At 45.4% G+C, this 15428-nt stretch overlaps 1 protein-coding gene across 11 annotated transcripts in view; it reads right to left on the bottom strand.

Moving 5' to 3' along the window:
• UBE4B (ubiquitination factor E4B) overlaps window positions 1-15428 on the bottom strand; it is a 70513-nt gene that overhangs the window by 22278 nt on the left and 32807 nt on the right. For 6 of the 11 annotated variants that reach the window (XM_083628464.1, XM_083628463.1, XM_083628462.1 and 3 more), the window contains 8 exons: window positions 13844-13963; window positions 8681-8822; window positions 7801-7901; window positions 7590-7704; window positions 5695-5778; window positions 1526-1582; window positions 1246-1362; window positions 505-603 (listed from right to left, as the gene is read on the bottom strand). In XM_083628464.1, the coding sequence (XP_083484590.1) occupies window positions 505-603; window positions 1246-1362; window positions 1526-1582; window positions 5695-5778; window positions 7590-7704; window positions 7801-7901; window positions 8681-8822; window positions 13844-13963 (835 nt within the window). The remainder of the gene's footprint in view (window positions 1-504; window positions 604-1245; window positions 1363-1525; window positions 1583-5694; window positions 5779-7589; window positions 7705-7800; window positions 7902-8680; window positions 8823-13843; window positions 13964-15428) is intronic. The other 5 variants (XM_083628459.1, XM_083628468.1, XM_083628467.1 and 2 more) reach the window with 1 other exon arrangement.

Consider the following 15428-nt stretch of genomic DNA (forward strand, 5'->3'; position numbering starts at 1 on the left):
AAGTTAAAATAAGAATAAACTAAGAACAGATTAAAACTTGCAATGACTTTCTAAATACAGTGGTACCTCGGAAGTCGAACGGAATCCGTTCCGGAAGTCTCTTCGACTTCCAAAACCAAGACACGGCTTCCGATTGGCTGCAGGAAGCTCCAATCAGAAGCTGTGCCGGACGTTCGGGTTCCAAAGAACGTTCGCAAGCCGGAACACTCACTTCTGGGTTTGCAGTATTCGGGAGCCAAAATGTTCAACTTGCAAGGTGCTCGGGATCCAAGGTACGACTGTAGCAGAGTAGGCTTGCTTTTAAGCAGGCACCAAAAAGAGTACAGTAAAGGCACCTGCTTGATGTCAAGGGTAGACTCACTGCGATGAATAGGACCTAGGTTAGTCATGTCCATTCATTTCAGTGAGTCTGCTCTGAGTATGGTTGATGCTGACTGACAGGCTTAGCAAAAACATTTTCTCAAACAAGATAAAAAGCAGCCAATTCCTCTTCAGCACACCTACCCTTGCGGATTCCAGGTAATGCTGCAAAGACTGGCTAACCACCCTGGTGTTTTCCAGGGTAATGGCAGGTCCAGAGAAATATTTTTCAACCACTCTAGGCTGCAAGGAGGAAAGAAGAAAAAAAAAGTCAACGAACAACACAGGTATGTTTTATTTAAAGTACTTGTAAAGACCATGTTTATGGGCAGAATCAATTTCGAGGCAGCTTATGATATAGAAATGCAATAAATAATTAATGATATACAGCATGCTTAATAGCCGGTAAAATTAGACTAACACCCAACAAGCCCAGAATTAAGTAAACTAAAAACCATGGTTTGCATCTAATGCTAGTCCTACTCTGAGCAGATCTTCTGAAATGAATGAACATAACTAGCTTAGGTCCATTAATTTGAATGAGTTTATGCAGGACTTAGTTGGATACAACTCTATCACTCTTGCCATAAAGCCAAAAGACACAAACTGGAGCAAGGGCCAGTGAGAACCAACACGTTTAAAGGTCTATCCTGAATGCTTGTAGTGATAAGGCTTGGTGAACTCCCAATGGAAACATATTCCAGAGGTGTGGGGCCAGAACAAAAAAGGCCTTGTTCTGCATGCCTAACAGCCCTCTGCAGTGGGTGCATAAGAGGTTGCAAAAAGGAGGGAGAGGCTTTTAAGGTAGACCACAGCAGACTAGACAAAACTTATTTGCTGTAGCAGAAGATCTTTTTGCTTTGGTCTCATTCGCTCATCACTTACATCATCTTCAGCAAAGACAGAGAGACTGAAGAAAGCCCCGAGGTAAGAGAGTCTTTGCAGTTCCCGACCTGTCCCGGGGCTCAGAGACTTCGGCAGCCACAAAGGCAAAGACACAACCTGTGGGTACAAGAGGGTGACAGGGAAATGAGTGACGTGGGTTGGAAGCTTCTAAATTGCTCTGCTGCCTGATTGATCGCCCCTTGCTAGAATCTGATGGATGCTGAGCACTGGAAACCAGCGTTAACTCAAAAGGAATTGTAAGAACAGGTTTTCCACTTACCAAACTGCACACGGGGTGAGATTTCCCAAACTTGATTTCACATAGTTCACCTAAAGCCTAAAAACAGAAACAAAAATAAATGAGAAAAACAAAATGATCCAAGGACATTTCTACACAGGTTCTTTGGCTGACTAATGGAAAAAAAGAACAATGTGTTGGATGGAGGGCTATTAAAAGAGTTGCATCTTAAGAAGCTGTCTTTCTTTGGACTCTTCCAGCGGCTAGCTTGTTATGACAGCTACGTGTGACCTCCTGGTTCAAAATACCAGCTGCCACAACCTTGGGAGAGGGGCTCTAGTCTTCATGGCCCTGTGAGTGGGCTTTCCGAGAGCACCTGGCTAGTCAAAGAGGGAAATAGGATGCTGGTCTGGATGGCTTGAGAGCTTAACCTGGAGAGTTGTTTGGGAGTATGTGCAGCCATGTCTCAGAAGTTATCAGAGGTAAATCAACAGCTTCTATGACCTATAAGCAGTATGAAGACTGGATTGGCTAGTCCTAGTATATTTACGCTGGGGACCTGGCCTCCCACTCAGCATAAGAATCTAAGAAGAGCCTGCTGGATCAGGCCAATGGCCCATCTAGCCCAGCATGCTGTTCTCACAGTGGCCACCCAGATGTCTGTAGGAAATATACAAGCAGGGCCCAAGCAAAAGAGCACTTCCCCTTCGTGTGGCTTCCAGCGATTGGTATTCAGACGCATTACTGCCTCTTGGCCATGAAGGCAGAGCCATCATAGCAGGACATCCTGAGAACTCCAGATTTTCCAACTCAAACAACAGCTGGAGCACACACGCTCCAGGGTCTAGATTTCTGAGCCAGGCCACAACAGTTTTCCCCTCCCCAATTTAAGTTGGAAGCAAGTTCTTACAAGGGATGAGGGGACAGCCTGCCAACTCTATACCAGGAGTGGGGAACCTTTGCCCCCACCAACCCCCAAGAGCTTCAGGTAGCACAGCCTACAGTCAGAGATGATACGAGTTATATGGCTAACCTGATCCAAAACACTCACCCACCCCACTCACACATGAAAAAAAAGACCACCACAGCCAATCACAAATGAATAAACACACCCTAGGCCAACCCCAACCTCTCTCACCACCAAAAGAACACAAGTGAACAGCAAAGAACCTGCACAAGCAATGCTGACACCAAACCCTACATATAGTAAGTAAAAAAGAAACATCACCACCCGCCCCCCCATCTCCCCCCACCTCTTCCCCCCTTTTCTTCCTTATATCTCAACAAATGAAACTGATTTGTAAAAATGTTAAATGGAAAATTTGAGAGAGAGACAATGCACACACTTTTGTAAATCAAGAAAATCTTTAATAATAATAATAATAATAATAATAATAATAATAATAATAATAATGAGATGATACGAGTTGAAGTCCAGGAACATTGAGAGGGGCACAGGCCTTGCCTTTATTTAATAGCTTTTTAGTCTGCCCTTGAAAACAAAAATCCTCCCTCTGGTCAGCTTACACAACATCGCTCAATGAAAACACAAGTAGCAAGGAGGAGAAAAGCCAGTGCACCAAGCCATCCAGATCAATTAAGGGCTAATTGTTCTTTAAAAGGTTTGGGGTGATAACCTGGCAGAGAATAAGTTTAACGCTCTCAAGCCTGTCTCTCTAGGAGAGAGCCTTGCACAGGCAATGGACGCAACACACACTTACACTTCAGCATAAGGGACAAAAATGCATTCCATTTATCCACATCTCTCCCATTAAGGGCAAAATCTCTACCAAATTAAACTTATGGTTCATCTCCTTTTTGCTCATATGAAGTTAAAATGGGCACCGCAGGGAGAGAGCACATTGCATTTCTCAAGCCAGCAGTCAAGTTCTTCCCATCTCTGCTGCCTAGCCAAGTGGCTGGCAAACTCCAAAACGACCAGGCAAGGGTTAAGCAGCGCCTGGGGAAAATAGATCTATTGTTCTCAGTGCACCAAGGGCCCCTTTTGTCTTGCAATTTGAGAGCAGAAAGTTGTTGGATGATGTCGAGAACCCAGGACAAAAAGAACTTTCATCTACATCCTCCCAATGGGTTGGGCAGGCAGGACAGAATGAAATCGAAGGAAATTCAGAAGGACAATGTGCCATATCCTGGATGTGTTATAGCACAACATATATATATACTCCTTTTGGTTAACTCTCTCCATCACTATCATTCCAAAGGCACGAGGTTAGGGAATATTGTAACTGCTGCCACTGTCACTACTTATGGATAAAGGCAGCCCCACCCATTTACGCGGGGGTTATGTTCCGAGGCACCGTGCACGTCAAAAAGATCATGTAGAACTGAAACCCACTGAAAAAGCCTGCAAACACCCCGTTCCACCCTTTTAGTGGCATTTCAGCGACATCTTTATGACGTTTCCGGGTTTGTTGCAATGCATGTTAGCTCTCTCCATTAATTTCAATGAGTCTACTCTTGGGTGAGACTAACCCTGATCTAGAGTCTTGTTATTTAATAAGCAAATAATAAAATCCATAGTCTTAGCTGCTATGCTACACCACCTCTTGTGTATATACACACACAGTGGCTTATTCAAAATCGAAACACTAATTTAAATAAAATACCGTATTTTTCGCCCTATAGGATGCACTTTTCCCCCTCCAAAAATGAAGGGGAAATCTGGGTGCGTCCTATGGGGCGAATGCAGGCTTTCGCTGAAGCTTGGAGAGCGAGAGGGGAACTCCCGCAGGGCTGTCTAGGCTGCGGATAGCAGCCTGCTTCCCGGAGCGCCAGGCGCGCTGAAAGCAGAGCGCCCGGCGCTTCGGGAACACATCCGCAGCCTAGGCAGCCCTGCGGGAGTTCCCACAGGGCTGTCTAGGCTGCGGATAGCAGCCTGCTTCCCGGAGCGCCGGGCGCGCTGAAAGCAGAGCGCCCGGCGCTTCGGGAACACATCCGCAGCCTAGGCAGGGAAATAAAGGAGTTCCCCGCAGGGCTCCCTAGGCTGCGGATAGCAGCCTGCCGCCCGGCGCGAGGGGCGCCCTGAAGCAGAGCGCCCCTCGTGCCGGGCAGACATTGGCCAGCCCCACAAGCTCAGGGGACAGCAGGGAGGCACAGCGTCGCCATCCCGCTGTTCCTCGACCTGGTTCGGTTTCCCCGACCTGGTTTTGGGGGGGAAATAAAGGAAAAAATTTTTTTCTTTATTTCCCCCCAAAAAAACTAGGTGCGTCCTATGGGACGGAGCGTCCTATGGGGCGAAAAATACGGTACTGGCTTAAAAATCAAACATGACAAGATCCGCAATAGAAATAGGAGCAGTTTCAACACTAGTAGCAGAGACATAAAATCAAAACCATGGGAAAGTCTGAATAAAATTGAATTCAAAAACGTCTGAATTAAATTGAAATCTCTGGCTGCCTAAATGCATCCATGCGAGACACATTGTCCAAATCAAGCCATGTTGCACAAGAGTGGAGCAAACAGACACAGCAATCACAGAGGGATCTTTTCTCTTTTTTAATCAAGAGTCTGCTCGGCTTGAAAGAGTCCCTGCTGCTCTCTGCAGGGACATTTCAGTTCTACTCCAAACAAAGCCTCTCTCCCATAAAGCAGACGGCCTGATTCCTATGCTAATCACACCCTACTAAACTTCCAGGTTCTCACTGAGCTGGTACACCTGTGGCAGAGATGCGCTGCTTCAGACTGCAGGTGGGGATTGAATGATTCAGTGCTCCTACCAGGATGGGGGCAGGAATACAAGTGAAGAGCTATGCTAGATATTAATTTTTTGCATGCTAGTTCTCCATGTGCTGTACTTAAAGAAACAGTCTATCATGTGATATCCCTCCCCATCCCTCCCACACTGCAGTATGAAGTGATGTGGCCCAGTCACAGGCTGACCACCTCCATGAGAGATAGGTGGGCAAGATACAGCCACTGACCAAATTTCATATGGGTAGCAAAAGGAGAGGAAAAGGAGAGTGGCAAAAATAGCCCCACCCACAAAAAAATAACCCCCTACAGAATGCAACCCTGGACAGGAAAATCATCATCATCATCATCAACAACAACAACAACAACAACAACAACAACAACAACAACAACAACAACAACATTGTTCATTGCCAGGAAAAATAGTCTGTCTACCTGGTGCAGACTACCAGCAGATGGGAAGGTTATGTACAGGGAGAAAACTGAGGAAGGCTACTCACCATTAGGGGGTATTTAAAATTGTCACTATCAAGGGAACACTCTTTCGAAGCCACAGCCAGGCCTTGTAAAATGGGGATAAATATCTGTTCAGAGAAGAAGGAAAAGGGAGAAAGAGAATCATGACTCTTGCACTTTCCACTTTAGCAGGCAAGGCTAATCTGTATTATTGTATTATTATGACATTATCAGTTATAATGATGATGATGATTTAAATTTATATACCACCCTTCATCCGTAGATCTCAGGGCGGTTCACAACATAATGACTTTGCATTGCTTATTATCATTAACTTTAAATGGATGACTATTTAAGTCATGTATTGTATGAGTATTATGTTAGGCTATGTATGTTTATTACGTTCTATGCTGTAGCCGGTCCTGTGGTCTTTTGACAAAGGGCTGCATACAAATTTCAACAAAATAAGAATGAATAATCAAGCCCGGTTTCCATGCAGCCCCTGGGTATGTATCAACTAGCTAGAACCAGGCTTACGGCATTATTATTATTATTATTATTATTATTATTATTATTATTATTACCACCATCATTATAATCATCGCTGTATTTGCAGATTTGCAGATAGCATTATTATACTGCAAACCAACTTAGATGTTTTACTGCAGTCAAGCAGTCTATACATTCCGTCAACTAAATAACAGACCACCATTTCAACACAAGTTTTCGGGGCAGTGAATGCTTAACTAAAAAAGAAAACACAGCAATAAAACTATAAAACAACAATATCTCAAGAACAGTCAACAGCAGAATATAGTCACAAAACAATCAACAGCAAAATCTTCCTGCTAACCCCCATAAGCCAAATTTAACGGCTGTGTTTCAGTAGGTGACAAAAAGATGTAAATGAGGGATTGAGCGTATCTCCAATGAGACGGAATTACAGAATGGGGGAGCCATCACCAACTAGGCCCTATCTAAGACAGTCTCATGCACCAGTATTATTTTATTTTAGTGAAATTCATATGCCTTTAAGGACATGCTAATCATTACACCACTTAGTATGCAGCATTAGACTGCAAGTGGGGGGGGCAGCTGCCACTTTCTTGAAGCCTGAGGTCCTTGTGCTCTTATTTCCTTCAAGCCCCTCCCTCAAAATTCACTTGACCAGAGCCAGGAATACTTTGGAACAACCCCTAGTCCTAACACTCTGTTGTAACTAAGTCAACATACATGCAATTTAAATATTTGCACTCCTCCTTCCTTGCATGGCCATGCATTCATCCCACCTCCTCTTCTGTATTTCCTTGTATCTATTTTTAGATTGCAAGCTCTTTGAGGCAGGGCAGGGAGGGACACATCAAACTCGTTCTTTTGTAATGTGCCATGTACAATGATGGTGCAGCAGTATGGATAAAGAGACGTGAACAGAATCACCCTTCTGCATTTATTACCACAACAGCTCGGAAAGGAAGTTTCGGCTCAAAGATTGTGATTGGGCCAGGAACAGCCAGCCGGCTTTGCGCCTGAATGGGAATTTGCATTGCATTCTCCCTAGCTGAAAGTGCAACACACTAACCCCAACACCAGTGGAGCCAGTGTGGTGGTGTGGCTAGACCTGGGAGGCCAGGGTTCAAATCCTCAGTCATACAGCTGACTGGGTGATCTTGGGCCAGTTCCTCACTCTCAGCCTAACCCACCTCACAGGGTTGTTGTGATGATAAAATGGGGAGAACTATGCATGCCATCTTGGGCTCCACTGGAGGAAAGGTGGGACATACTTGCAATTTTATCTATATGCACACACACGCACACACACACATCTGTGAAACGCTGTAGGTTACGTGTATAATGCCCAAAGTGAACAAGGCCTCTGCACAGAGTTTGCGTTCCGTTATTTGGTATTGTTGCAAGTCACTAAAAACGACCGGCCACTTACCTGTTTGAACACCTCTTCATCCTGATGGGTCGTTCTCACCAGCTCTTGGATGAAGCCAAAAGGGAGATTCCTACAGAGCATGTACGGGACTAGCAACGACTGCTGCTGTAATGACCTTATGCACGAGAAGGAGGACATGGGGTGAAGATTGGGAGGAGAGGGGCTCACGAAAATACCACCCAACAGATGGCAACAAGCAGGCCCAACTCACCTCGGCTGCGTTAAAGATCCTTGGAGCACCAAAGCAGCATGGGAAATGCATTGAGATCGGATGTTGCTCAGTAACTGGCTCACCACCGGCTGGCTACACATCTAAGGGAATAAATGGAGTAATGACTGCCAGCAATGCTGGGGCCCAGCCACCGCAAACCCTAAAAGCAAAGTGGCACATTTCTTCCTAAAACCTTTTACCTCAGGGGTGGGGAACAGCTGCGGCCCTCCAGCTATTGCCAGACTACAACCATCCCAAACAATGGTCATACAGGGCAACATAAAGGTGATTAAAAAATGTCAGTAGTGTTACATTAGTAATGTATTTGTGGCAATTGAAGGTAGATTTTGGTACATTATTTTTCCAGGCATCAAAAGTTTGCTACCGCTCACAACAGTATTTATTTGTGGTGTATATTATTATTATTATTATTATTATTATTATTATTATTATTATTTGAATTTATATACCACCCTATACCTGGAAGTCTCAGGACAGTTCACAGAACAAAATCAAAATATAAAACCACAAAATATATAACCAAAATAAAAACAACCCCCCCCCAAAAAAACCCACCACATTTTAAAAGGGTATAGGATGTCAATCAAATCAACCAAAGACCTGGTTAAAAAGGAGCCAGGTGCATGGCGCCTAAAGGTGTATAATGAATGTGCCAGGTGAACTTCCCTGGGGAGAGCATTCCACAGACAGGGTGCCACTGCGGAGAAGGCCCTGCTCTTTAGCAAAAAATGCTCAAACTTCTTCTCTGGGTTGGAGGGATCTGGAGTGGATATTGCACCTTAAAACTCCTTTCCCCTCCCCCCCCCAAAAAAAAGAAGCAGCAAAAACCGATTGTAGAGAATCCTTCTCCTCAACATACCTTTGGTGCTTTTCTTTCCTCTATCCCCACTCGGTCAAAACACTCAATGAGGTAGTTCAGCATCTCAGTTTCCTTGCATGTCTCGATGGTGAAGTGGTCGCTGCATGAGTCAGAAATGCTGGCTCCTCCAGAGCCTCCACCACTTTAAGGGAATAAAGGAAAGAATCATAAGCTAAGTGGCTGTAAAGCCACTTCTTCCCACAGCAGTCAGTGAAAGTTGGCAGTCCATGGAGGGAGAGCTGTGGCTTTGCACCACTTGCACAGAGAACTCTCCACAGAAAAGCGTAGACCCACAACACGAGTTGTTAATTTTCCGCTCTGGTGGCAGTACTACTTAATTTTTTTAAAAGGTTTGCTGGTCCACAAACAACCTGGCTCTGTCTCCATTCACAGAAACATAGAATTGTAGAGATGGGACCCCTAGCGTCATCTAGTCTAACCCCCCGCAATGCAGGAATCTCAACTAAAGCACCCATACCAGATGGCCATCCAGTCTCTGCTTAAAAACCTTCAAGGAATCAGAGTCCACCAACTCTTGCAGGAATCTGTTCCACTGTCCAACAGCTCTTGCTGTCAGAAAGCTCTTCCTGATGTTCACTTGGAATCTCCTATCTAATATCCACTGATGACCATGTATTAGAAGTCATATCAGAACAGGGGCCTACATTCAAAAGGCACTGCTCCTTGTTGCAGTGGCAACAACTGATTCAATCCACATGAATTGTGCAATCGGTGTAGGCCCTATTCTAATATGGCAGGGATGGGGGACCCCCTTATCAGCCAGACAGCCACATTCCCTTCTGGGCAAATGTACTCAGGCTTTAGATACTAAGGAGACAGCCTTCCTGATCAGCCCCACAGAAATGAGGCAGATCTTCAGTACCTGCTTGCACCTATGTCAGGCACAGAGGATAGCCAGCCAGTTTGCTCTGTGAAAAGCCGCTACAGTGGTACCTCAGGTTACATACGCTTCAGGTTACATACGCTTCAGGTTACAGACTCCGCTAACCCAGAAATAGTGCTTCAGGTTAAGAACTTTGCTTCAGGATGAGAACAGAAATTGTGCTCCGGTGGCGCGGCGGCAGCGGGAGGCCCCATTAGCTAAAGTGGTGCTTCAGGTTAAGAACAGTTTCAGGTTAAGTATGGACCTCCGGAACGAATTAAGTACTTAACCCGAGGTACCACTGTATATTACTCAGCGCCATCATTCAGTGACAAAGCACATGCATTGCACACAGAAGGTCTCCAGGTAAGACTGAAATGCTGCTAATTAGTGTAGACAAGGGGTGAGGAACCCTTTCTCAGTTTAAGGGCCACATTCCCTTCTGGGCAACCTTCTACTCCAGCACCCTGTTCTCAGTGTATCCAATCAGATGCCTTCAAGCAGGACCGGAGCGCAAGAGCTCTCTTTCCTCCTGTGGTCTCCATCAACTGGTATTCAGAAGCAGTGTTGCCTTCACCTGTGGAGGCAGAGAATAGCAATCCTGGCAAGTAGCCACTGATAGCCCTCTCCTCCACGAATCTGTCTAATCCTCTTTTAAAGCCATCCAAGGTTGGTAGGCATCGCTGCCTCCATTGGCAGCGAGTTCCATAGTTTATAACTACGCACTGCATGAAGAAGGACTTCCTTTTATCTGTCCTGATATCCGCCTTAAAGGAAAGGCATCCTTAATCTGAAAGACCCTAGAGCTACATTTAGATCACTTGCTGAGCAAACAGGGAAGCCTCCGTCCTCAGTAACAGGAGCAACTCACACACAGCAACACACACACACGCGCATTGTGGAGATAAAAGCAACCCTCTCTCTTAAGTAATCATATACCAGATGCCAAACACACCACCTACAGTCTCCAGAAGGCAGCTTATCATATAACATTTGCTTTACAGATTAAGAAAGGCTGATCGCTGTACACTTTGAAATCAGCCACAAGAGCTGTTTAAAATTCAGGTAGAATTACCATCACAGCACACAAAGGATATATGCACGTGTGGTGTGTACATGTACGTGTACACACACACACACACACACACACACACACTCTTTAATTGCTGAGCTAGATTTTCTGTTCTGTCTGCAGCCTTTATTAACACTTTTATGTGCTGGATATTCTTTTAAAAAATATTTTATGCTGTTAGCCAAATTTCCCTGGTGGGAGGGAAGTGGAACAGCCCTTTTAAGTACACACATAAATAAAACTGGCCAGCATTAACATTTTGCAGTCAATCACCTGCAAAGCAACAGACAGGACATCCTCTTCTGATTCACAGGCTCCTCCCATCCTTAAACCAATTAATTAGCAGCTCCAGCCAAGGAACTCTTTCACACCTTCCATCATTAAACCTGCACGGTCACTTATGATTAGCATTTCCTTTACCTTGAAGACAGCATCTCTCAGATATATATATAAATATATGCTGGCTAGGCAGGACTCATTCTGTCTGTTTATGCTTTTGAGCCATTAATAGCCTGCAAGGTCACCTTGCTTCCTAGGAGGAAGGTGCGTGTGTCAGTAGAATAGTATACCCCCTTGCACACCTTGTTATACTGCAGGTGCAATGACAGGCGCCTGCATTTTATCAGAGCAACACACAATACGGCAAATTCCTGGTTTCTCAGGTGTGTGAAACAACCCTGGAAGGGTGCATGTCTTTAAATGAAGGGAGGATGAGCAGTGCTGACTCTTAGTCAAATACAACAACATGCAAAAGTAGTCAGGGGACAAGCAAAGAATGACTACTTTGCAAGAGAGCGGGATTTTTATCACCTTTGTTAATGATAAAACTAATGATTTATATCCTCCTCTCCACTGTATGATGGTTTGGACATCTTAAAGTGAACTGCTCTTTTGCTAGATTTAATATATTCACATATAAATTGATATTTCTTTGCCACGCTTGCCTGCTAAGGGGCATTCACACAACACTTGGAACCAAAGGGTCTGTTGGGTTTTGTTTTGGGGGTTTTTTGGTTGGAGAAAGATTTGGTTTTGTTCAATTGGTCAGTTCATTTATTATAATGGTTCTGTGTATGCTTAAAAGTTAAAGGGACCCCTGACTGTTAAGTCCAGTCATGGACAACTCTGGGGTTGCGGCGCTCATCTCGCTTTACTGAGGGAGCCGGCGTTTGTCCGCAGACAGCTTCCGGTTGATGTGGCCAGCATGACTAAGCCACTTCTGGCAAACCAGAGCAGCGCACAGAAACACCGTTTACCTTCCCATCAGAGCGGTACCAATTTATCAACTTGCAATTTGACGTGCTTTCAAACTGCTAGCTTGGCAGGAGCAGGGACCGGGCAACGGGAGCTCACCCCGTCGCGGGGATTCGAACCGCCAACCTTCTGATCGGCAAGCCCTAGGCTCTGTGGTTTAGATCACAGCGCCACCCACGTCCCTGTGTATGCTTGGTGTAACGCAATTGCTTTATTCAACTTCCTCTGCTTATGTATTACTTATCCTTGAAAACCTACTAAGAATTATCCCAAATTAAAAACAGAAACAGCATGATGCTCCATACTCTGACCCACAGTTGTTGCTAGAGGCGCCTCATCAGCACAGGATTCACTTCCATGTCCACACCGAGCGACTCCAGTTCAACTGACCCCCTTGAAGTGCTTTAGGGTTCCTATATAGCCACCAAGACCAGGCCACATGGGTACTGAGCACTGGAAAGAATCCAGCATTGCACTGCTACCAATGTTCTGCTTCTGCTTGCCCAGTGAAACAATCTGCTCCCCCTGCACACTGTTCTGAGGGCTTCCCTGATTCCCCACCCCAACCAACTGGGAGGGGGGCACCAGGGATAAATCCCCAAGATGCTAGCAGATTATCAATGAACATGCTTCCACTAGCAGGGACCTAAGAGCCCTTAAAGTACAGTGGAGCAATAGCAGCCCTCCTGCACAAATGGTTATGGTGTGTGTAAGGTGGAGAGGAAGAGGATTGTTACATTTACTTTCCACCTTTTCTCAAAGGAGATTGAAGTGGAGGACACACCTCTCCCAGCTCTCCAATTTATCATCACAGGTAGGTTAGGCTGAGATAGCGATTGGCCCAAGGTCACCCAGTGGGTTTCCTGGCTGAGTGGGGATTCAAACCCTGATTTCCCAGGTCTTAGCCCAGCACTACAGCATGCTGGTTTCACAGTCTCGCCGGAGGGAAATGAACTCCTGGCTATGTATCTAATGCTATTCCAACTCAGTGCAGACTCAATTAAGCTAATTTCAGAGGGTCTGATGTGGATAGGTTTTGGTTGGTCACAACCCCTTAGTCTGCCAAGAGCATCGCAGTCTCCTGTCTGAAGACCCCAAGGGCCATCTAGTCCAGCCCCTTGCAATGCAGGAATCACAGCATGCAAATGAACAGCATCTTCTATATGGGGCTGTGGGGGGAAAAAATCTATTCCTGCACCTAAGGAGCCAACAGCTATCCCTTTTGAATTTGGTGCTTTCCACTGTTGCACTGATTTCAGAAGTGGCTAGACACACTCGAGAGCAATTGGGACCTCCCAAGTGTATCTGATTCCTGTCAAAAGCAGCGTGACAAGGCAAGAAGCCAAATCCACACAGCGCAGAATTCAAGGCGCCCCTTTGCAGCTATGGCTTGAATTGGGCATCATCCAAGCTAGGAACCCGTTCAACCTGCCCTGCCCTGTGATATCACGTGATGGACAGAATGGGCATGGCTTGGCCCATATGGAAATAAGGAGGATTAAGTCCAGAGGTTGGAGGAACCCCACAACAGACTTAAACTCTCCTGCCTTGGCTCTACTGAACATTTCAGTAGTTACTGTTGGGAGATCTAAGCACCCTGGAACAAAAAGGTTCCAAGAATAGAAATTATAATCTCTTAACACACCTGGCTGGAAAGTAGAGGTTAAGAAGCCTCTTTCAAACATCACTCTTCCCACCCCCCTCACTACAAGGGAATCTTGGATAGCCCTTCCTCCTGGCATCAGAGGCTTGGAGGGGAGAAAACAGGTTTAATGGGGATTGTTAAAATGTGAGCAAAACCATTCACAAGAAGTGTTATTATGGGAATGGAATTAGATGCAGTTGTATTTTTCTGGGGAAAGGGTGTTATGATATGGCAGGCAGAAAAGTAAATGTAAACACATGTTAGTTTTAAGCACCCAAGCATAGGTAGGCTGCACACTTTCTGGAATACCTGGACCCAAATTGGACACAAGAAAAATCATCCTCATCCTCGTCCTCATTTTCTTCATCAGAACTGTCCCCAGAAACATCAGAAACGGCAAGGAGGAGGGAGAAAGGGTTGTCGTACATACTATTCATAACAAAAGCAAATATGGACCAGTGAATATGAAAGAGAGAAGAGAGAAGGGTGAAAGGAAGACCAAAAAAGAAAGGGGGGAAATATAAAGAGTAACTTGTTCTACCAACATAACATTCACCACAAGCATGCAAGCATGCAGAAGCCACGACAATACTAGTACAAGCAAAAGGTGATGGGTGCAACTAAGTCCTACTCATAGTAGACCCACTGAAATGAACAGACCTAAGTTAGTCGTACCTATGAACTTTACTGGGTCTACTCTACAGACACAACCCCAAAAAGTATTCAGGTCAATGAAAGCAAAGCAGTATCTGCTTTCTGTCCAAGTAAGAGAAGGGCTAGGTTTTATAAAGAAGAGTCTTTTGAGAAGAATTAAGGTAGCAAATCACAAATGGAAGCCCTTCAGTTCTCTGGCTGACTTTTGTACGTGGCCATACAACTAGGCCACAGTCCCCACTACCACTTATTCCAATAGGAATAGGAACTCCAGCATCTCAGGCAGAGGTTCTTGTATGCAAAGAACCCTCTCCTTATGCAAATCATGCCCTGCAGACTAGGGTGGTTTGGGTCTTCCTCATGACCATCTATGGCGCTGCCTTACACCAAGTCAGCTCCCCGGTCCATTTAGCTTGGCCTCAACCAGCATGGGGACTTGCAGATGCACTGGACTGCAGCAGCTATCATCAGCCCAGTTATGGTCTCTCCCCTAAACACACCGGTTCTAACTGGGCAACACAACCCCATAAACAAAATCAATGCCCTCCTGCTATCTGCTGGTCATTGAGCAGATCCCTTTCAGATGGAGCCATTGGAGCAGGTGACCTGCAGGTGCTGCTCAACTACATGCTGGCTGGGCGCTGATGGGAGCTGCAGTTCAGTGAGGGGCACAGAAGTTCCCCATACCTGCTATTAAGGGAGTGTGAAAGCAAACCTGACGAGTAATGCAGCAGGTGTTAAAACAATCATAGCTGTCAATGAGAACAAGCCAGAAAACTCGCAACACAGTAAGTCTACTTGCTACAATGCACGAACTAATTTCAACACAGGGGATCTCTTAATCAAAGTAAGCAGGTAGAGAAGGATTTTATGGCATGGTGGCATCTAGATGATATTCTGCCTTGCACCAGAACACAGTTCAAGCAACCGCCCTTTAGTTTTCATGCATACACACACATAGTGTCCTGGGGTCCCCTTATGAAATCCCATGAGTTGTATCCATTTTTTACCCAAACTTTAACACTGGACGCAACCCTATGCCTTTTAGCACCATCATTACATTGACGGCACCCAGGTCCCTCTCCATCCCTAAACTGTCCTCTTCACACCATTTAAGCACCCCCAACTGCCTCAGATGGATAAGAACCTAATAAGACCCTTCTGGATCAGGCCAAAGGCCCATCCAGTCCAGCACCCTGTTCTCACAGTGGCCAAGCAGATGCCTCAGTGGGAAATCAGC

Source organism: Podarcis filfolensis (assembly GCF_964270895.1).
Source record: "Podarcis filfolensis genome assembly, chromosome: 8".
Lineage (NCBI taxonomy): Eukaryota > Metazoa > Chordata > Lepidosauria > Squamata > Lacertidae > Podarcis > Podarcis filfolensis.